We start from the raw sequence: 23,082 nt of genomic DNA on the forward strand, positions 1-23,082 counted from the left end.
CATCCATAGTCAGCAAATCTTTCCACCATATTACAGGTCAAGGGGACCCTTAGCGACATCTACCGCAAGAGTGTTACACTACTTATAAACGGCTACCGGAGCTCCAAGTCATATTGGAAATTCACCAGTTACGATAACGATAACGATAACGATAGTTTAAACGTATTTAACCGGTCAACTAATTAATCGAATTTTGGTAGTTTAAAATAATAGAAATGGGTACTAAAATTAATAGTTTGGCAACTAAAATGGAACCTTAAAATATATCAATATGAGTTGTATTTTAATGCCGTTACAGCTTTTGTTTATTTTTAGGCAGGTCCCAAATATTTATTTGGCAACTGAATTATTATATGTATTGGAGACTATTTATGAAGCACATTTTAAAAAGAAAACGGCTATCAATTAATTCAAAAATGAAGTTCTTTTAAAATATTTTGTTTTGTCATTACACGGTCAACCTAACACGCTCCTCCTCTCTTCGCTCGTCGTCGCACCTATCTTTTGACTCTGGCAGAACGTGGTAACTATTGAAATTAGTAATTCAAAATTTAAAGACCTAATGGTATAATGGTCAGGTGTCATGATTAGGAATTTCAACCGTACCAATACGTAACTAAATTTGTGGTGTTTTGTGGATTAGGAAATTTGTCAATTTAAAGTACTAGGTATGCATATGTTTAAATTTAAATTATTTAAAAATGGAGTATTTAAAGCTTATGTTTATAGGTATCTTAGGTATTCTGTTTATAAATGTACAAAATATATAAACAACCAAATTTTATGATCGCTTTACAATATTAGTTGCCAACTTATTATTTTAGACGCCAACCTATCAATTCAAGTTCCCTATATTTTTTTTGGGTGGCTTGATTTTGCTGCCAGTTTTTTAATAATATGATGCTTAAATTTGAGGCTAATATAAATTTATTGGTGCTAAAATATTAATGCACAGCCAAATTATATTATTATATGCCCAGTGAATGTTCCTGTTTAATATTTTAGTTGCCCGGTTAATAATAAGCCATAGTAATCACATAAGCCATACTTTTAGGCTAATGTTAAAATTCAGAATAGTAAACAGCAATCGATCTTAACATAAATTATATTAAGCCTTGATACAGATGAAATTAATATAAACATGAGGGAAAATTTAACAAAGGTTGCGATAGATAGGTACATTTATTATATGTTAAAACGGCGGGGGAGTTCAAAATAGCTGTCGCAATTATTTTTTTCTGGCCCAAACTGTAATGGCGTCACGTGGCCTGTCAAGTCTAATAAGCCCTTGATAATCGTTTGTCCTTTTCCGTCATTTCGACATTTGTGTTTGTTAGAAAGGGACAAAATTTAACATGGGTTTGATTTTCTAAGTTTCATGAAAAAGGGGGTAAATATTTTGCCTGATTACGGTTTTAACTGCATCTATATACAGATAGCGTTAGATTTGAAGATAAAAGCATCCATTTACGTCCCTTAATAACATTGTCACAGAAGTAAGCTTCATTCATTTTCTTTTGTAAGGAAACGGAAATGTACCAGCTGGGTCCCATCAAACAAGACCCTCTGAATTATAACAGCTCAGACCGTGGACGTATTTAGGCGAATAAGATGGGATTAGGGGAAAGTAGGTCACACGGGCGATAGCGTATCGCTTGTATCGCGACACCGAATTCGCGATACGATAACAATGTTTGCCCTTACCCTGAGCTCAATCTATCACCAAAACATGGCATTGTTTTGCACGATAGTGCAATACAAAAATCAATACCATGTTACAGGGCTATAACCGCGAAAATCGAAGTTCGCAAATTGCGGGCATCTTTCTCTGCCACTCTAATTACGCCTTCATTGGAGTAAAAGAGAAAGAGCCCCGCAATTTGCGATTTTCGGTTTTCGCGCTAGGCCCTCAGATAACATGGTATTGATTTGTGTATATAGGTATTGTCAACTTGAAATTGGATGTAAGTCTTATCACGTCGGAAATATGAGCCTAGATTGATTGAGTTTCATTCGATATGATATTAATATATGTATATTCGGCGATTGTGGCATTAACATTTCGTCATATGATTGAATTTGTGACATCTCTATGATACGCAATCGATGAATGCACTCGAATACAATGAAAACAAGTGACGTTCTATTATAAAGGGACCCGTTTTCATAGCTCTTGCGTGTATTTAGTTTATAACACTATATAACTTGTTGAATGCCGTCCCTGAAGCTGTAAAGCAGTTAGGTCTAGTCTGGTTCTAGACACTTTCATAACCAGTTTAAGTGGCGCACTAGAAAGGCACTAACTAGCAAAATGACTCGTGCCAACTAGTTGAGCAAACAGTTGGTTTTGCCAGAGTCTAGTTAATGAAGAAGACTGACAATCCCCAGGCAACCGACATTTTGCTGTTGATGACATTTAATATTATTTTTACATTTATTTGCATATGAAGACTTACCTAGTGTTAACATTTTTTTGATCCTTTCTAAAGGGGCCCACTGATTAACAGTCCGCCGGACGGTATCGGCCTGTCAGTTGTTCGGAACTGTCAAAATTTTGTTATAAACTGTTAATCAGTGGGTCACTTTAGGCTTCAGTAGATGTCGTCCTTAAATAAGAATATGATATGACATCGGAGCGGACCGAGGTTGTCCGTCTTGAATATTTACTAGTCTCTGGTTTTGCTAAGTGTGCTTTATGCTGCCGTGCCGGCACATGTCAAATGAATACTTGAATAGACACGGTGTGATTGATTGACGATTGGCGCCAACGCCAGCTTTTCACGGTCATGGTGAAATGAGAAAATCGTTCTGCAAACCGTTGATTTCTCCGTTGTCTACAATGATGTCAATACGATTGAATACGTATTTAATCGTCGTTTTGCTATATTATTCGGCATGATTTTTATTTGACTCTCATTTTCGATTGGTTAGATCGCTAAGTTTTATAAGGTAAAGCCATTTCTTTTGCGTGATATAGGTATTTTATCCTATGTATAGTAAAAATGGTTAATTATGACCTATATATTCACCTCGATTTATATAGTAACGTTTAAACGGTGGTTTATAATGTTTTAGTCTAAGAGGCACCGACTAGATATTATATCTGACAAGCGCCTAAGTCAATAGTTACTCATGTGACGGGGAAATTGCTATTCTAACAAGCATCTTTTCTTCGCAAGATCCCAACCCCAATCCCAACTATTAGGCGAATGTTGTTAATATTAGACATATGACTTCAGTGTCGGATGTTGGGTTGGCCTTGAGATCGATGTAATTTCCTCTTTCCCGTCGCTAGACATCTGTTTTCAGGGCCTTGAGTCTGCGAAGTTTACTGCCCGCCCGAGCTCTCTAAATAAATTAAGGTCCCATCTTTTATTTATGAGCCTCCCAGACCTACCTTTGACCTCTTTACGCATCCACTGGAGGATATTTTGCTGTTTGTCTTAGGAATATATTTTTTATTACATTCATGTTGTAATAAGAGGAGGGCTTTTTGGTTATTAGCCTTTTGAACTTGTTAAGTAATTACTTTGTTTTTCAATTTAAATAGGCAGGCCTGTTGTCGCATTTATACGCTTGGTTTGTTTCTGCGGATAATCGCATATTAAGTACAATTTTATTTTTCGAATCATTTCAAGTTTTTGAAAATATTTCAAGTACTTAACTTTTTACTTTAATAACTTTTTGGGTAACATTCCAGGTTTTAAGTTTGAAAAATGCTTACATAGTGAAATGATCAGTGACAGGAAACGATTTTTTTTGTCCAAGACACCGTAGAACGGTTCATGGCTTGATTACTCCTACCGGTTTACCATTAAAATTTGTCTAGAAATCGTTGTCCGAGAGGAGGTCACATCTACCAATCGAGCGGCATCAATTTCGCCGCTAAGAGTCGACTAATTAAAGATTGGCCTCATTTAATTCCGCGAACTTCAGTTAAGACGCGTACTCGGTCAGTGCGCAACCTTGCGCCTGACACGCAGGCCTGGCCGTGTATTCTTATTTCTCTCTGAGAGTCTAACATACAGTAGCCAATGAATTTTGACATAGGGATCCGTAAAGATGCCTTTGGCAGAAGCAGATAGCGAGCTTATTTCAAATAGCCACATCCACGGAGACCAGATCTCGACTAATCTGGACGCAACGTAGAGCGCATTTTTTTCTGGTTTGCCTGAATTTGAATCCGGACTCCGCCTCGCAACACAGACAGTGCCCGTTCACAGTTCAAGTGGCCGCAATACGCTGATCTCTTAATCCTTTAAGAACTACATATGTATACATCAGTTTATAGGCGGCTTATAAGATCATGGTTCAATGCATAATCTGTTTAGTTATGAAGTCAATGTGTTAGCTTTAGTTTCGTAACAACTGGTTGGAAGATTTTTTTGACTTCAGTTTCATGGAGCGCATTTTTGATGTAAAAAATAATCAACGATTATTTTATGCTTGCAATTCTCTAGAAAATTGATCCTGTCATAGACGTACCTTACGCCTCTTCTATTCCATCTAAGACAGATATATACCTACCTATCTGCATTCGTAATCGGTAGTGTATCGTAATTTTCTACTAAGTGTATTGTCGATGATTTATCGTCTCGTGAGAAACACCACGGCTCATTGTGCGACCGTGATGAGGTGTGGATGTGGGCGCCATGGTCCCGCTGCGCGTGCGGCGCGTAGGCGACAACTAACTTTCTGCTCTCATTAGCCAATTGTACCGGCCCCATTAATCCGCCTAATGTCTCGTTCTTAATTCAATAATTCACACTTAAACTTCCATAACTCACTTAGCCCGTCCGTTCCGCAATGAACAAATCAGCCGCTTTTCTCACGCGAAAATAAAAGTCATCGACGATTGTGCGTGCGTTTCGTTTCACTTTCCAATCGACGATAATGCTAGCGAAAGCCTTGGAGGCGAGGCTGGTTCGGACAGGATAGTACTCCCACATAGAACAATCAACTCCGAGTAACATAACAATAACAAAACAATAGACCTCGAGAAATATTACTTGTAAGCTTTTTAGATTGTTTTGCTTGTCGATTGTTTAGTGCTATCAAATTCCCAGCTTTGGACTGGAATTCCTTTTTGTTTTATGGAGAAACAAAGGGTCAATAGCAACAAGGAGAAACGGATACTTCTTTTTTTTTATTGTAGGTTTTGCAGCCATCACCCGTTAGGAGCCTAAGACATAACTAAGAGTGTATGTAGATATTGAGACACATACCTACAGATACCGACCTGATATAGCCCATGAACATATCGTCAGGTGACAAACGTGAGTTTTGGTCATCACCTGACGATATGTTATTATTCAGGAGATCCTGAGTGATATAATACACGCTGAACCACAGAATAAATGATAGTACTAGGTACAGAAGACTCACTCTCTAACAAAACGCGTAGGTATGTTACGATCAGGACAGATATGGCCGCTAGGTGGCGACAGCGCTTCGCGCGGCTTATGGCTAGCCCCAAAATTGGTGTGGAACGGATCTACTATTAGCTACCTATAGCAAAGCGACGAAATCGCGGAGTGAGCCACGCCTGGCTGAACGCATAAACTGGAACATCTAATCCACCTACTATTACGAAGGCCACAAACTAATCCCGTAATTCCTGTATAATGTAGCGATGATAGCATTGCTTCCGCGAGGGCGTCGATCGAGCGACCGTACCACGTATCGTCGTATCCCTATCTAGTCTAGGCTCCTGTCCAATGGCATTATAACTGTTCTAAGACCTACAGCACACAGCATTACTTCCTATGGGAATGCTCTGTATTATTTTCAAAAAGTGACGTTCTACGCGAGCCTGAGCCCTAACAGGAACACTCTTGCCATAGGGAAACCATTATCGCATTGACGTAACGTCCACAAACGGTCCGATAAGCGTTGCCGTAATAGCAATGATAGGAGTTCCGCGGAGGCGGCGGGTCACTCCGGTGCACCGTCCGCGGCCGTGACCGTCACGTCACGGCTATATTTACGCGGCGCGCGCGCCGGTCTCTAAGGGCTCGCTATTTTCGCCACGTCGCTGATTCGATAGAAAAAGACGCGGTACCGTTATAGATGGATGTAAATAGCGCGTTTACAGCATTGTAACATGTAGGTATCAATTTAAACATAATGTGAGAGTCAGTTCAGGCGTTTGCCTGTATGAACTCATTGGTGACCTAGAGGTATGTCCCCACAGTCAGTTATTTACACTGCTTCGACATTTATTTCTTACGTCGTATGCACTCATGCTTGGCATTTTTGACCCTAAGTTTCATACATAGGTAAATTCCTGGACTATAATTTTTTCACCTTGTTCATTAGATAACTGCATAGTTAGCTTTCAGTCTTCTTTGAGGGTATTCGAAACGGTATTTCTTCTCATAAAAATACATAGGTACATATAGGATATTGGAATCTACTGTCTGTACTTTTTGTTTATATCTTAATCTGTATATTAAAATTCAATTTGCATTTTACTACGTAATTAATGCGATACTTGTAGGCGGATCGATTGTCATTCTTATTAATTATCACCTCCAGCCTCGCCTAGATTAGGTTAAATTAGGCACCTCACACCATAACATGTATAGATTCAGACCAAGAAAAGACTGCAGCGGTTTTGATAGCACACGCAGTGCAAGTGTTATTTATACGTCATAATTTCATTGAAATTTGCCGTTTAAAATAACACTTGCATATATCTCTGTTGACATTTGTTGGGACGTCAGTCTTTCCGTGACCACAGCTGGTGCAACTCAGCTGAAACGTCGGAATTAAAGGTAAAAACAATGAAATTATATCGCGGTAGACCCGTTTGTGCAGTTAAATATGTGTACAAAGCGCGAGAGTTTAAAGTGTGATATATATATATAACTATAATTTAACTAATTTAAACTAAATCCGTTCAGCGGTTTAAGCGTGAAGAGGTAACAGACAGACAGAAAGACAGACAGACACACTTTCGCATTTATAATATTAGTATGGATTTTTCGTACCGATATTTGGCCGTTTTCCGCATTTCAGCACACGATGTATTCATATTCATGAGAATCGTTTGTTTACCCGCGCCTTATTATCGCCCGTTAGCGAAAATCGATGCGGTGATTTCATTCGCAGTTCCGGTGTTCGTATCAACAATATTTGACGTGATGAAAGGACGAATAGGCGCATTTCCTTGTAAACGCGGCAATCACGCAACAATCTGGTCATTATTGCTTATTAGGGCTGCGTGTTTGTCCGAGTTGATTATACACACAATATGGTCTTAATTAGAATGTTAAATTGGGTGTTAAGTTCTTCACTAAACTGACTTTACATAGATGCCTACTAAACAGACGTCCATCAGCAGCAGATTACAATTACAATACAATTACAGTCGCTAATAGACGTGAAAAGTCTGTGCGGGCATAGAGAAATATAGTAAGAAAAGAGTGCTCACTCCATACATCAGTTTTGGTACCAAAAAGACTATTATTTTCATAGTCGACATCTAGCATCGAATAGCGGAATTATCAGTACTGCTACATCTATTGTCAAGTAGCAGTACTGACTGTATTTTTTTCTGATATGGTGCGGCCTCGGAGTAAATATCTATGGCTCGGAGTAAATATCTATGGAGTAGAGACGCGCACTAATTTCTATCTGAAAAATTCTGTCGTTTTTGGCGCGGGGGACGTTACCTCGTCGTCGCACACAAATAATGTTAACACTAATGCATTTTTAGCATGCGTCGCTACACACGCACACGACAAAATTATCAAACACTAGCAAAAACTATATTCACACAAGTACAAGAACAAACACAGACAACCCTGTCCGTGAACGAGATGACGTCAGTTCTAAGTAAACCTAGATAGTGCGAGGGACGCGCCGATAATATTGTCGATAAAATTGACAATGAATTTTAATTTCTGATTTTATCAATTATAATAATAATACAATATCAAGTCTTTGTACCAGCATTTTACTAACTTATGATGATTTAGATGTTATTTCTAATAGTTTGTCAATTTGTTTAGGGCGAATCTTGCAAGCTGATATAGAATGATTTTTTATTATCAGTTCATTAGTTAATATTTTACATGTTGGTTTACTTCTGAAAGCAATGCAATATACTATCGAGCATGCAGATCTGATGACAGAGATGGAACGCGGCCATAGGATGTCATTTAAGGGATATTGAGTAGGGGATAATTAGTATATACTTATATCGGCGGTAGATCGTAAAATCGGGCATATCGAGATATTCCTAGGCATATCATGAAACGCCGCCATTTAATAATCTGCCTTTTGCATTTTTTGCCACGGCTAGTGCTGCATTCTATGTGGCATTTGGAGCAGAATGCGTAGGTACTAGGTAGGTACTAAAATCATACGCTACCCAAACACGTACTATAAGTAGGCTGTCAAGCCATTTCAATGGTTATCATTTGCTAAAATTAGGACATCCTACTTATTCGATATGCCTAAATGTTGAGGTTTGAACGGTATGGCTGGTGGTCACTAGTCAGATCATGACATGCCGGCGTTTCACGATCTGCTTAGGAATATCACACCTTGAAGTTAGCACGATATGGCTGGTGGTCACTAGGCAGATCATCATCTGCCTAGGAATATCACTCCTTGAGGTTTGTACGATATGGCTGGTGTTCGCTAGGCATCATGACCATCTATATATTATTCATTATGTTTATATCGATTTTACCGATATTGGTTTTTATGGTGTCCCATCACTAATATTGGTACGGTGATACCAGAGTAATAAATTAAAAGTGCCTATTTATGGAAAGTGACAGCCGTAAATACCTTAAATTAATAAAATATTTGACATGTTAAATAAAAATATATAGCTGGTCAAGCAAATCTTGTCAGTAAAAAAGGCGCGAAATTCAAATTTTCTATGGGACGATATCCCTTCCCGCCTACATTTTTCATTTGCCGCCTTTTTCTACTGACAAGATCTGCTTGACCAGCTATATGTAGAAACTAAAGGAAAAATTAATTTAAAAAAAAGAGTCTATCGGTAATTTTACGTTATTTAGGGGTTGTGCACAAATCACGCGAGATGTTTTCGACTACTTTTTGATACCCCGTCCCCCTTTTCTTTATTCTTATAGATCTATTTATTTGATTAAATAGATTAGGTTGATATGAAACTAAGGTGTTATATAAAAATAATGTGTTACATAAATTATATGTGACGTCCCACGGGTAAAGGTACCTTATGGGGGTTGGCGCTTACGCTATTATTAACACCGCTCCAATATTATTGCGGCGCCATGCGACGTAAGCGCCGGCCGCCATAAGGTACCTTTTGCCATGGAACGTCACATATAATAAAAAGCAACGCAAATAGGGCATATTACTGCAATGTTCTGCCGCCAGAGTGTAGCACTAAGCTAGCTAGTAAATTTTCTCTTTTCTCTTTATCGCTCAAATATGCTATAGTGATAAAGAGGTTAGATAACGAAATTTAAATTTTCTTGTTCCGCGGCGGACCCCCAGATTGTGATGGATTGTGGTAGTCGCGCCCCCTACGCAGAGTTTCGCATAATATTCCCTATTAGAAATCCTACTCGTACCTAATTAATATTTAGAAAGTCTTCTTTAGAATTACCCTAAAATAGATCTAATATCATATCACTGGTATCACTGTCAGATTGACAATGTTTTTTAGTTATTTGCAAAGTTAATGCACTATTTGATAATATTTAGATGTAATAGTACCTACATATGATAAGAAACGTGTTCTTTTTGTAGACTAGACGTTTCCGATCTCATTTTGCACGAGAAAACGCTGCAATTCGGCATTTTCGGCTCCTATCATTCCGCTTAGACTGACGTTTGCTGAATGGCGTATGACGTGTGGCAACTAGTTTTATATAACCTCCTTGACCGGCGGCCGCGATCTTTTTGCAGAGGGGAACGCCTGTTAATGGCCGCTCCATAGATATTTACTCCGAGGGTGCGGCCGACTACCGCCTGTCAGCTTTGATATGCACTACTGCTCAAGACTCGTCTAATATCATATGGCATGAAAATTTATGACATGCTCGCCTTTACAAAAAGATTCTGTCAGATATTTTTGCACTCTACGTCGGTCAAAATATAGTTTAAAGTGATTGTATAGTGTGAATCAAACGATCTGATCTAGTTTACTCAAAGAGTCTCGAGAATACAATACCATTGAGTGGTAAACCACAAATTAGGATAATCACCTCGTAGTAAAAGCAGATTATAACCGCCTTAAAATATTAGTATAGATTAACGACTCTATTTCTTTAAACAATAGACTACAAAATACACTAACTAAATAATGGCTAACCTAACTTTTTTTGCATTTAACAACCATCGACACTCAAAAAGAATGCACCCAGTAGAAAAACAGCTATGAGATTCCATAAAATTTCATTATATTATCGGCTCTATAGTCTTATCATAAGGATAAAAATGCTTTGAAGGTAAGAATAACACTTCACACGTTTTGCATTTAGAGATAACAGATGTGCCGCCAGGGTCGTACTCGCATTGTTGCAATTGATAAGCACGTGGTTTATCTGTTTATGTCGGAATGTTATTTAGTGGTAATTTTTTCTGACCCATACCTAACTACAATTGTAATAAAAGAGCGAGCGAGACACCAATAAAAAAGAAATAACTTGCCCGTTATCAAATTGTGGGACACATTATGATATGATTGTAGTTTTAAATCTTAGTGTCTAACTGGCTTTCGCTCGTTCAGTACATGTGTTCTTATTCAATTCCTACTGATCTTTTACGCAACTTGTCTAAGTTTTACCGGACATTCCCTGCTTTCGATTGGATTTTGTACCTTGTGATTTTAACGGCCCTAGCTACGTTTTACTGGACTTGATAATAATTATGTGGCGACCGTGGGTCAATGCGAGTGCAAGTGGACATTAACTAATATGTATAATAATTATACATTTTTATCTTTCTACATATTTTATTTAACACCAGAATACGTCCCTGTAGTGGCTAAGGTGCATGTGACTTTCCAAAAGATTGAATATGATATTATCTTTTTAGACCATTTTAACCCCATTCAACAAGAAATAAGGTTTAGAATTCAATATACATGCAATGTACTTCTAACTTATTTTGTAAGTAAATTGGTTGGCGCCTACGAGAACAAAAGCAGATAATAGGATTGTAATAGAACAATGCCATTGTTAGTACAGGTAAGTGAACAAGATCAGTTCAAAAAATTATATCTATATCTGTATGTTCTAATGCGTGATTTGAGTCACGAGTGGAGCTCCCATACAACACGGAAGGGCGGCGATAAGGCTTCCCTACGCTGGGTTCGCGCCCTCGATTCCGGGGGCGTCCCGTATCGGGTGTCTTGTACAGTCGGCAGCAGAAGCAACGGGAATTTACTCGAATACGACTCTATTGCCTGGGAGATAAGGCGAGTTAATATTCGGGGGAAAATAGCGGTCAATTGTTTATAAATATGATCTGTTAAGACTATTTAATTGATCATACACCAGCACCACCATTGACATGTCTGTCGTTTCATTTCATCGTCAATGGAAGAAATATCCTCTTAAAATTTACGGTTGTATGTCCGACTAAAATGTATTAGGAGTAGACGTGTGCGCCGCGCCGGCGCGCCGCCGCCGCCGATAAATGATCGGCGTGAAATCGGCGTGACCTTGAGTGTTGTTAATTAGCTATTCCATGTTGGTTTTTGGATTACAATATGGATTTTTTGTATTATTTATGTTACAGTTGTCAAATATACATCAATTAGTAATTAAATGAAACTAAATAGCTAGTTGCAGAAACTATTTCACACACTAATTAAAGTAAATGAGTAATCCTAAGTATTCACCGTCAACTGTTAACGAACGAACGAAGACTGCTGCTAGTGCTGCTTATACCTTGGACAGCTAGAAGAACAAACCCCTCCATTCTCAATGAGTTCTATATCTCCAGTCATCTCTTCCCAACATGCCATGGGTGAGCCCTTAGATTCTTCGGACATATTATCCAACGCATGACGTGGAGAGGAGAAACACATGAATTAAAGCCGAATGAATGGTAACGTGCTCGAGTTGGAGCATGTGTGAGACGGTCGAACGCTATGAAGAGGTCGGCTTGCAGCAGTCTGCACCGTGCAGTCTATACGGCTTATGACCGCACCAAATGGAGACAAATTAAATGTGGTCGCGAGCCTCAGCAATGAGAAAACGAGAAGATACGTCTCAGTGAGCTTGGTGCTTCTACGACAAGAAAACCATTAAAAAGAAGCCATAGCAGTCCACTATAGTCTAGCAAATGTCAAGGATATGTGGAGTTCTGTTTTGTTAAAGTACGTCCTTTTTAATAGGATAAAAACGGAGAGTTACAGATCAGATCGAAGGTCATTGGGACCAGGTAACCTCTTAATGCAAGCCAGTTACTAGGGAAAATAAGTTATTATACACAATACAAGCCTTATTGAGCTTACCGTGGGACTAGATTGATCTGTGTAAAATTATCCTATAATATTTATTTATTTATTTTTATTTATTTAGCCTATATTCATTTACAAACCCTATTTTACTCACAGCATATTCAAACTATACGTAGTCGCACCAAACAAAGTCTGCAGCGGATTTGATAGCCCACGCAGTGTAAGTGTTATGTATACGTCATAATTTCATAGAAGTTTGACGTTTAAAATACTTGCACTGCGTGGGCTATCAAAATCGCTGCAGATTTTTTACGGTCTGACTATAACTGACCAGTAACCTGCATTGATAAAATGTTCACGAAAAACAACAAATTAATGATTTTCCTTAAGAAACCTGAAAGTCAAGGTCACGCCGATTTCACGCCGAAAACACGCCGCCGCCGCCGATTTTTTGGCAAACGCCGCCGCCGATCATTTTATAATTTATAATCGGCGCACACGTCTAATTAGGAGTCTCAAAAAGGAAAAGGCCAAGGAAAAAAATACCTAAAGATGGCCTTACCGACAAGATTCTGATGATGAGAAGGCTTGTGCAGGTATTTAAAGCATATTAATATGTGTAGGAACTTCTGTTATTCACTGTACAGTCGAGTTCACAAAATCACAAACATCTATACAAGCCAATTCTTACAACACATTCTTATTGTCTGTCTCTAGAGGCGTGTAAATATATTTGTGGAACGTTGGCTTGTAGAGATGTTTGTGGACTCACCGTACCTACAGATAGCAAACAAGTATCGTATTCTCGTTAAAGGGGCCCACTGATTAACAGTCCGCCGGACGGTATCGGCCTGTCAGTTGTTCGGAACTGTCAAAATTTTGTTCTAACTGACAGGCTGTTACCGTCCGGCGGACTGTTAATCAGTGGGCCCCTTAACACTTCGTCCCGTCGCGACTGGAACTGTATGTATCCTATCGTTGCATAAATATTTACGATAAGTACGAACACCTTGTGCTATACGTTGCCAATGTTTAGGGCTTCCAAATACCGGACTTTTTTCAATACCGGTATTAATACCGAAACTGTCTTCATCAATACCGGGATCCCGGTATTGATTATAAATGGCTTAAAAAAATTGAGTTTTTTTTAAGGCTCACTTTTACACCAGATATGTATGTCCTTAGCTTAGGATATTAAACAATAATCGCTATCTGCAATAATTATGTGAACCCTCCAGGTTGGCAATCATTTTATCCGCCTTGTTGACTTCACAAGTCACATTTTTAGTTCAACCTAATAATCAGCCAATAAATATTCTTTGGCACCAAAAATTCGTATGCCATTACAATTAATTTCTTTCTACTTTTTGATAAAATTTTAAGAACTAATTATATTAAGGGGCTACCAAGTTTTTGACAAGTTTTGAATCGAAGCTCCTATATTTTCCAAAAAAAAATTTTTTTCGTATCTAGTTTGCAGTGAAGAATCTTACAATTACATGTACGAATTCTAAATATTTGGGTTCGTCTTTGACGTCTCGAGAAACGTGGCCAGGGTTTTCATTTTAAACTAATTAACACAAAAGTTATGGCCAGAAAACCAGTTTTTAGCCTAAAATTGTTCAACTTTGATGCCAAATATCTCGAAGGCAATAAACTTTGAAGTAAATATAGGATACTAAACTGCAAAACGTAATTCAAGACCAAAAAAAGTAAGACAATGTTGCCACTGCAATAATTTGTTTGTAAAATAGTAAATTCCTTTTGATAAATAATCACGCTAAGATAATTTATTTATTAGTAATTTTACTCCTGCGATTTAAAAAAGTACTTTTATATATGTACTTATTTTTGCATAAATACAAGACGTGCTAGTAAAAAGTGGCAACATTTTCTTACTTTTTTTGGTCTTGAATTACGTTTTGCAGTATATATTGCTTCAAGCTGTTGTTGTTAATATAATAAGCTACAAAAAACATTAGAAAACTAAGGGATTCAGATCGAAGGTCATTCGCGTGGGGTAGCCCCTTAATATATCCTGAACATCAGAATTCATCATCAAATATTTATCTAACGCATATGCACAGATCTTGTTTCAATTAAATGATCTTCTTTAAATAAATTGGCAAGTTATCTTCTTGATACAGCCGAATTTGACCATTTTAATAGATTGTAATTTAAACGTTATAATAGGCACATTTTCCTTGTTTTTGAAAATACCGGGATCCCGGTATTTCATTAAAAAATACCGGTATTGAAAAATCTGTTTAAACAGACGGGATCCCGGTATTTCGGGATCCCGGGATCCCGGTATTGGAAGCCCTACCAATGTTGCCATAAAAACGATTTCAAATGTAAGCACTCTGACATTAGTATCACCTACCAACTTTTGGAAATCGAAAGTGAGTTTTGATACGAAAGAAATTTCTTGAGTATCTGGTATCCGTGTTATCTCTAATATCCATATCAATATTTAAACATAAATGTCAATTTCAAAATAGTCCTCATTTTTTTAAACGACTCGTATCGTACCCAAATTAACTTTGTCCTGAATCGAGAGCGCAGATAATAAGCTCATTAATAATGGTTTAATTGATTTAAAAAAACCAGGTTAATTGTATCCAGCTTTTAATTGAAACAATTGACATGTGAATCGCTCGCCTAAGGTCACCGTCTGCTTTCACGGCCTAAGACAATAGGAGGTCGCGAGCCCACACCAGATTCAAACAAATACAGTATTAAACTGACGACATGTAGACCTTATCTTGTTGGCATAAGATCCAAGATTGGTCAAGGTGACTTTGTGGTACACAAGGTAATCGTCCCCTGCAGTACCTAATTGTTTAATCCAGCGTGATCTCATTGACCTGCGGTGGTATCTAAAAGTAGCGGGTTCACACTTCACAGGCCGTGAGACTATGTCGCAGGTCGGTGTTGATGGACTATGGGAATATTCTTTGTTTAAATTTTTGTCAAATATGTATTTACATTTTTAAGTTTTATTAGGAAGTTTTCTTCCAGACAGAGATTTTATTGTTGAAACCTTATACACTCATGGACAAATTTAGAGGAACGCAAAAAAAGGTTTTATTACTAATTTTGAAATTACTTTAGGTGCTGTAATCCAGTAATTAAACTTTTTTTTGCGTTTTTCTAAATGTGGCCATGAGTATATCGCCGCTATACTTACTCAACCTCGTATCTGCAACACTCATTTGATGACAAAAACACCCGTATTCCGAATGAAAGAAAAGCGACATTTCCATCAAACTGTACTTGTGTACTTCCTTGTGCGTTGGTTGTTGTTGAAAGTTTTCTATGACGCTTGTTGTTTTCCTAATAATGTTAGTAAAACTAAGGACACTATGAATTTAACGAATAACGTATCACATAGATCTATTAGTGACATAGTGGTAAAACATGGTCGTTGTTTGTCCTCAGGAAGCAGAGTTGCGGTCGTGGACGGCGTTCCTGCACCGAGCGGTCGACGCCACGTACAACTCCGAGATCGTCATAGACAACCTGCACAATATGATCGGTGAGTCCTCTAAACTCTTTCAGAGACAATGACACACGCCTGCACGTGTGTGCTGAGGGAATTCTTGCATTTTAAAAACAAAGTTAGGATGGGCCTTTGAGAAGAAATGATGATAGAAACATCATACATAAGTATACATTAACATTGTCAGCTTCCACGCATGAGTAGGGAGTTCTTGCTTCCAGTCGGATTTTCATAAGTAATCAGTAGGTAATAACATGTGAAAATTAGTTGTGATTTATCTCTATCGATAGACGCGCAAACTCGCATAGTTAAATTAATGCATACCTAATCCACTGAAAGTATCATGTCCAACCTAGATATCTCCTGAAATACCTATACTGACGAATTTCCGGCTAACGAACACAATGTTAACAACAAAATCAATGGACGGATTCGTATAGTTCGGTGCACCTTTGCCACATTAATTACAAGATTAGTGATGCTGTCAAAAGAAATTGACACTTGTACGTATATCAAATCTCACGCTGTCTTGTACCGGATTCCTCATGAATGCCCGCACCGTGCCGTCATCGCATCTTAAATGAGCATTACCCAAGACAGCTGTCACTTTCTCCAACATCGTGACAGCAGATCTAAGACTAAGGTCATTATTATTTGTTAGATTCGAAAGATAAGCCTGAACTCTACAGTTAATTGCGGTCTAGGTTACATGTATCTCTTCAACCGGTTTATCTGTAGCTTAATAGGTTCGACTATTAATTCTCTCAGCAAGTGTTTGGAGAACTATGATGGCTGTCTGAACTTGCCAATATACTATTCATTGGTCTTCACAATTGGCTGCACCACTCTTTTTGTTGGATGATGACATAAATACGTTGCAAGGTACGCAATGTATCTTTTTGCAACCGTCCAAAGACTGCTGACATGAAAGAATCATTTTCTTAGACTGTTTATATTACTAGTAAATTCCTTTTATGTAAATGAAACTAAAACTGACTACGTAGATCATGTTCTACGGGCAGAGGACGTGGAATATTGCTGGTACAAGAAGTTCTTAGTGGCAACCAGGTCGCGATGTCAAGTGCCAAGTTCACCTAATTATATACCCTATGTCTCCGTATATGCTCCCGTGAAGGTTAAAAGAATTAAAACGAGTTATTATCGAGCGTCACGTCCTGTGGTGTGGGCTCCAGGGTTTATCGTCGCCATATCCCGCCGCTTTATGATTTGCGTCGCTACCCAGAAATCAGTTTATGTCTGAAAAACGCTGTTATAAATTAAGAGCAAAATGATACCCGCTTAACGGAGGATACTTGCGGTTTGAGCGCCCTACTTCAGTTCTATACTTAAACTATTCATTATTGATAGGTGATCCTTTGAACATCTTTGCATAGATCATTTGGTATTTATTTTCGTCGTATCACCAACTCAACACAATACGATATGCCTTATTGTAATCAAACACATTTCAGAAATACATTTGCCTTTTGAAACATTTGCACTGATATTAAAAATCCCATGTTTTCTGAGGATTGTTACATTTGCAGAACTTGTAACGAAAGATACGGTTGCGTCAGCTCGTGCACCGACGGCAACACGTTACACGACTATAATTTATTAGTAGATGATTTCGACTGCACTTCTCCTCTATAGCGGCTCTTACTTTCTTGAGAAGTTGAGACATAACATTCAATAGGTATCAGAATTTATAAGTAGTATGTTGTTTTGCAGCGGAGCAGCGTCGCTACGTGCGCGATGTAACATCAAGCGGCGTGTTCACGGCGCTATGCGCGGAGGCGGACGCAGAAGCAAGTGCAAGCGAGACCGCGAGCGCGGGTACGGGCGCGGAAGCGGAAACAGAAGCTGAAGCGGACCGCACGCCACGCTCGCCCCTCGAGCGCCGCCCGCCTTCCTCTTGCAGCACGCCTTTGCACAACTAGCGAGTAACATGCTTCATACTATCATACTCCACTGTTCCCGTGCCGAACAAAAATGATGCATTAACTCCCGGTCACAAGACACTGCGCTGCATCGTCGCAACATCTGTCAAAAACAATTGAATATTTATGGCCTGAAATAAGGCCTCCCAATGCGGCGCACGCTCCGCACGAATGCGAAGCGTGGACAAACCCATAAAAGTTGTCTAAACTAGTGTAGAGTGCGCTGCTATGGAAGCGTTGATCTTAAATCTTAATTTCCGTGCGGTGTGAGTTACCGAAAAACATTTCCGCCTGTACTCGTAAGCCGCGTATAGCTGTGATGGGATGTATCTGCTCAAAGCTACAGTATTGCTAGCCTTGGCGTCTAAATTATATTTTTATGATTTTGTAATCGCCTGACTGTGCTATATATAGCCGGACGTGGCTCCAGTACAAACCGCACTGCCTTAGCGTGTGTTCATCGCCCAAGTGTTCGTGTTCGTTCGTTGTTCAGATCTTATAGATGTCGTGTTATAGAAATATTGAATGTTTAGAAGCTTTATCGTTCGCGCTCGGAGCGGTTGTCGCCAAGCGCGCAGCGACTTTGGGCTCAGCTCCACAGGAACTAACTAAAACTGTATACAATTTTGTATTAATAACGATGTTTTCGGTATGTCTTATGCGTGACCAAATGTGGAAGTCACGACACGACACAAAGTTGCAAACGTATGTTATTGGCGTATGTAGAACTATGCCCTTTACCCAAACAGGTTATGGAAAGTATATCCGGCTCGAAGGACCAAGTACTAACTAAAGTAGAAAGTGTTCGTTTCGTTAAGGAAGTGAAAATAGGTTGATATAATATATCGGTATATTTTTGTCTAATCAACTTCAAAGTTCTGCGTGCTTGGCATCGATGGCGCTCAGCGCATCAATCATGAATCGAAGAAATTAAACAATTTTTAATCTCTATGAAATTGTGAATTGTAATGTTATATATACGTAATTTTAATGTTATGCTTGTTCCCTATGAAATTTATCAGTTATTCTATTGGAATGTATGCATCAATATCGTTGTAATACACGTTTTCGATACGTTTACAATAATCTCGAGCGGGCCGATCTGATCGGTAGTGTTCTTTTTGCCTTTTTTGCACGTTTTTTGTGGCAATAGGTAACCTTTTGACCGCCACGGCTGGTCAAACAAACAATTTCATTCAGTCATTTTTTGCCAATGATATGGAAAAAGTAGACACCCGTGGCGTTTAGAAGGTTATGTTAAATACATATTTGAGTATAAGGACATATATAAGCAGTATTATTTATAAAGATAAATTTGATATAGTTAGAGTTAGATATAATCACGTTATGTACCATGGACACATCTATTGTGACCATTTCTGCTTAACATAAATATCAAGTTTGTATAGCACTATAGGTATATATTTGTTATGTAATAGTATTGTAATTGTATACTAAACAAGTGTTGCCAAATTTTCCTTAGATCGGGCTGTGCCCGCGTTCTACCTCCGTCTTTTTTCTTGCATTTACTTTTATATTCTTTAACCCAATCAATAAGGAATGTGGTTTTGACAAATACTGTATACTGTACTAATATTTGAAACAAATTAAAAAAAAACTACATAAGAGACATCAAGTAATTCAGAAATACGATTCATCGTCATCATATTCCTCGCGTTGCCCCGGCGTTTTGCTACGGCTTAATAGCCTGGGGATCACATTGCAACGAATCTCAATAACAAATTAAAAAATGCTACGGCTATCTCTCAACACTGACTTGCTGATTGGGTTACTAACATGAATAATAATAGTAACATATTTTTCTACTCAACTATTGCAAAGTTTTTGGTAAATTGGGTACGACAGGGACGTAATGCGGTAGGCACTTTAGACATTTTAGTTACGTAATTTTTAGTCGAATAATCGCTCGATACGTCGCGCACTGACTGTAGATGCTACTTCAGTTGAGGATCCTCGAAACGGTTTGAAACATGTCGATCGATTATTTGGCTCAAAATTACGTGAACACTTCACTCATTTTAATCTTTTTATATACGAGTTGTACCTCTAGTATTTAAATAGTTGCCCGAGAGTAACTGTCCAAGTATTCTCGCTCAGACTAATGAGTTGACCCCTAACTAATTAATTGCCGCCGCGTTAAAGTCCCTTTTGCCCTGGTCTTGTGTAAGGCGTTTGCCGTCGCCTGTGATAATTCAACGAAGCATAGCAGACGTTAATTATATTTCTATATATTCCATGTTTTCCGGGACCTATCGATTTTCTTGTTATAGAGCGACTTGTCAAAAAAGCTCATTTTTCTAAATACAATTAATTATATGTGAAATAGATCAGAAACGAGCTCGTTTGACAAAACGACTCCTCAGTTACTAGTTTATATTAAACTGTGTTCATTGCTCCAAAAGTCTTATCGTACCACGTTTATAAATCAATGAACTTTTCTGAACTATTACAACTGTTAAAATCCTCCGGGTTTATAATATAATATTTAGCTAGTAAGCCTACCTATAAAGACTTTTGGAGTTTACTGTATGAGCGGCCGCGGCGCGCGGAAAGGTCGTCAGATGTCTGTTTGTTTAGCTGAACAATAGCGAGGTTGTATCTCGTCTCCAGTGGTCTGTTAGACCAACTGTTCAAAGCTTGTACAGTCAAGGGTATAACACTTTCTCTCAGTAGGTATACCTATTTGATTGAATTTAAGATTGATGTTTCGCTTGATTCGTAAAAATGCGCCATAGCGGAGGGGAAATGTATTAAACAGACAAAAGAAGGCCTAAGCTTAATTCTATTTCCGACAACTTTTTAATAGTTGGATGCATATGTCTTGATACCCTTGACTGTACAAGTGTACATAGCGAGTATGTCTGGATCCAGGTACCTATTACGAAGTGTTAATAACGCGTGCCGCACTCGTAATTTTACGCATTTATTATTGTAAAACTTTTAAAATAACTGCCTTTTTATTATATCTTATTCTAAATAATGTTGTTAGTATATCGAGAGAACTAGCGTATGACGTAGCATGCTGAATGTAATGCTGTGTTCACATCCGCGTTTCGTTAAATCAATCTTCGGTGTGAACTCAGCATATGGATAGCTTCTTGTATTTACTGCCTTATTCGTTTAAGATCTGTCTTCGCAATATGAAATAAAATATATTAAGTTAGTTTTGACGCTCTCTTATGTTGTATCCTGCTGTTTACAGTACCTTTAATAAACTCTGATGGGGGATATCCAAAATACGAGCGAGGAAATTACTGCAGCTCGGTCGGTGAGAACATCCCTTGCTCATGACTTTCATGCATGAGGCATTATGGCCGCGCGTTTTTTTTTTCTATTAGTGTGACCCACTGCTGGGCAAAGGCCTCCCCTCTTTCCCGCCACTTGTCTCTGTCTAATGCACACTCCCGCCACTCCACACAGAATGTATCGAGGTTGTCCCGCCATCTCCGTTTGGGTCTTCCTCCGTACGTTTGATATTTGATGTTTGACGTTTGACCTTTATGATGGATGCATTTATATAGTTCGTATTTTGGATTAGACAGCCCAAGATACCGCTACATGCAGATTCTGGGTGTCGATATAGGGTAAACCCCCCAATGATTGGCCCTTTAAAGTACTGTCACTAGCCCCTATTTTTTGTAGGCAGGTCATCACACTGCTGCTTGAGTAAGGTTGAAGAGAGCCAACTTTAATATATACCCTATCTCTTTCACGACACTTTGAAGATAGGATTAACGAAAATTGTATGTGTATGCTAGGTGGGAGCACAGAAGGCAAGTGCTGATGTGGCAATGCAATGTCGATCGTTTTTGCAATTATAGATCAATTAATAAAGCGCCTCCCGCTATCTCTGAAAATCATATCACCACCAAGGTTTTGCCCAGGAGTGTTCCAGATCCAATTACCTATTTGATGTGCGACATGCAAATAAACACAAATATTTTAAAATAATTATAATCTTTATTTTGTACGATAGCTTACAATATATTTGTAAAATCATTATGCTAGCATTTGTCGAATACGATATCAGACTCATGTTGGCAAGTTCCAAGCTCTCCCCGTCCGTGAAAAGACGCCATCAGATATATCGTAGCAGCTAAAATACTCACAAATATCTGAACACGACTATTGTCAAGGCGTTTAAGTATACTCAGCAAAACCATTAGCTAAGCACACCTACATACATATTTGTATGCAATATGCTAAGCTAATTACTTTGCTGACTACATGTTCAGATGTATTTGAGCACCTTAGCCGCTCCGATAAATATGACGGAGACTGTCAATCAGAGTCGAAAGCTGGTAAGTAACACATTACTCGTAAAAAACTAATGATCCATATAAACATTGCACATTATGAGAAGGCTTGCCAGAGTATTGGAATTAGTTAGGTGTTTAGACTTTTTGGTTGTTTAAAAACACACATAAGCTATTTTAAGTATAATTGTGAATTGATACATATACATACTAGTATAATCTCTCACAAGCCTGAATCTTTATTACCAACTTAAATACAAAGAATTGAAAATATTAATATGACACATAACACAACTCTTTTCTATGCACCAATAATGTCGAAAACTTATTTCATACTTAATTTATTCTTCGTAGATACTGGTAAAAAGTATTATAGCGACATTAATTATATTTTCTTGTGGTTTATTTCGGATCCAATTGTACATAAGTATTTATGTTCTCGATACATACGTACTTGTACTTGTGAATGATTAGCTAAACTAAAAAATAGTCGTAGGTAATACTTGATAATATATAGGTACATTACACATCATACCTGCATAGTTTACTATAGTCAAGACGACTGCATAGCTCCCAATATTTAGTACAGGCTTATATAAATTAAGTAGGTATAAGTACCTAAACTATTTGAATACCGTAGCTGTATGGTGTACAATCATCATCAAATAGTCTCTGAAAGCCAAAGTGGCGAAATACATTCAAACACACCTTTGTTACCATAGGAATAAAGATGCGTCGCGATATTCTTAGGTCACAAACTATTTAATACTGACTGTACTTACATCTGAAAAGACGTCTTTGATGCAGTTAAGTAATATATAAAACTATATAGATTACCCTCATAATGAGAGCAAAGAGAATAGAGTTCTAATAGAGACGGATTGTCAAAGTAAATTATGTAGCGACTGTAAATTTACTGCCATCTTTCGACAGAAGATAACACTG

At 38.2% G+C, this 23,082-nt stretch overlaps 1 protein-coding gene across 1 annotated transcript in view; it reads left to right on the forward strand.

Annotated features, from left to right (window-relative positions):
* LOC134795389 (uncharacterized) overlaps window positions 1-21,051 on the forward strand; it is a 39,582-nt gene extending 18,531 nt beyond the window's left edge. Inside the window, exons 4-5 of the mRNA XM_063767222.1 lie at window positions 15,860-15,956; window positions 17,652-21,051. Of these exons, the coding sequence (XP_063623292.1) occupies window positions 15,860-15,956; window positions 17,652-17,860 (306 nt within the window). The 3' untranslated portion in view covers window positions 17,861-21,051. The remainder of the gene's footprint in view (window positions 1-15,859; window positions 15,957-17,651) is intronic.
* The last annotated feature ends 2,031 nt before the right edge of the window (window positions 21,052-23,082 follow it).

Source organism: Cydia splendana, chromosome 12, assembly GCF_910591565.1.
Source record: "Cydia splendana chromosome 12, ilCydSple1.2, whole genome shotgun sequence".
In the NCBI taxonomy this organism is placed as follows: Eukaryota; Metazoa; Arthropoda; class Insecta; order Lepidoptera; family Tortricidae; genus Cydia; species Cydia splendana.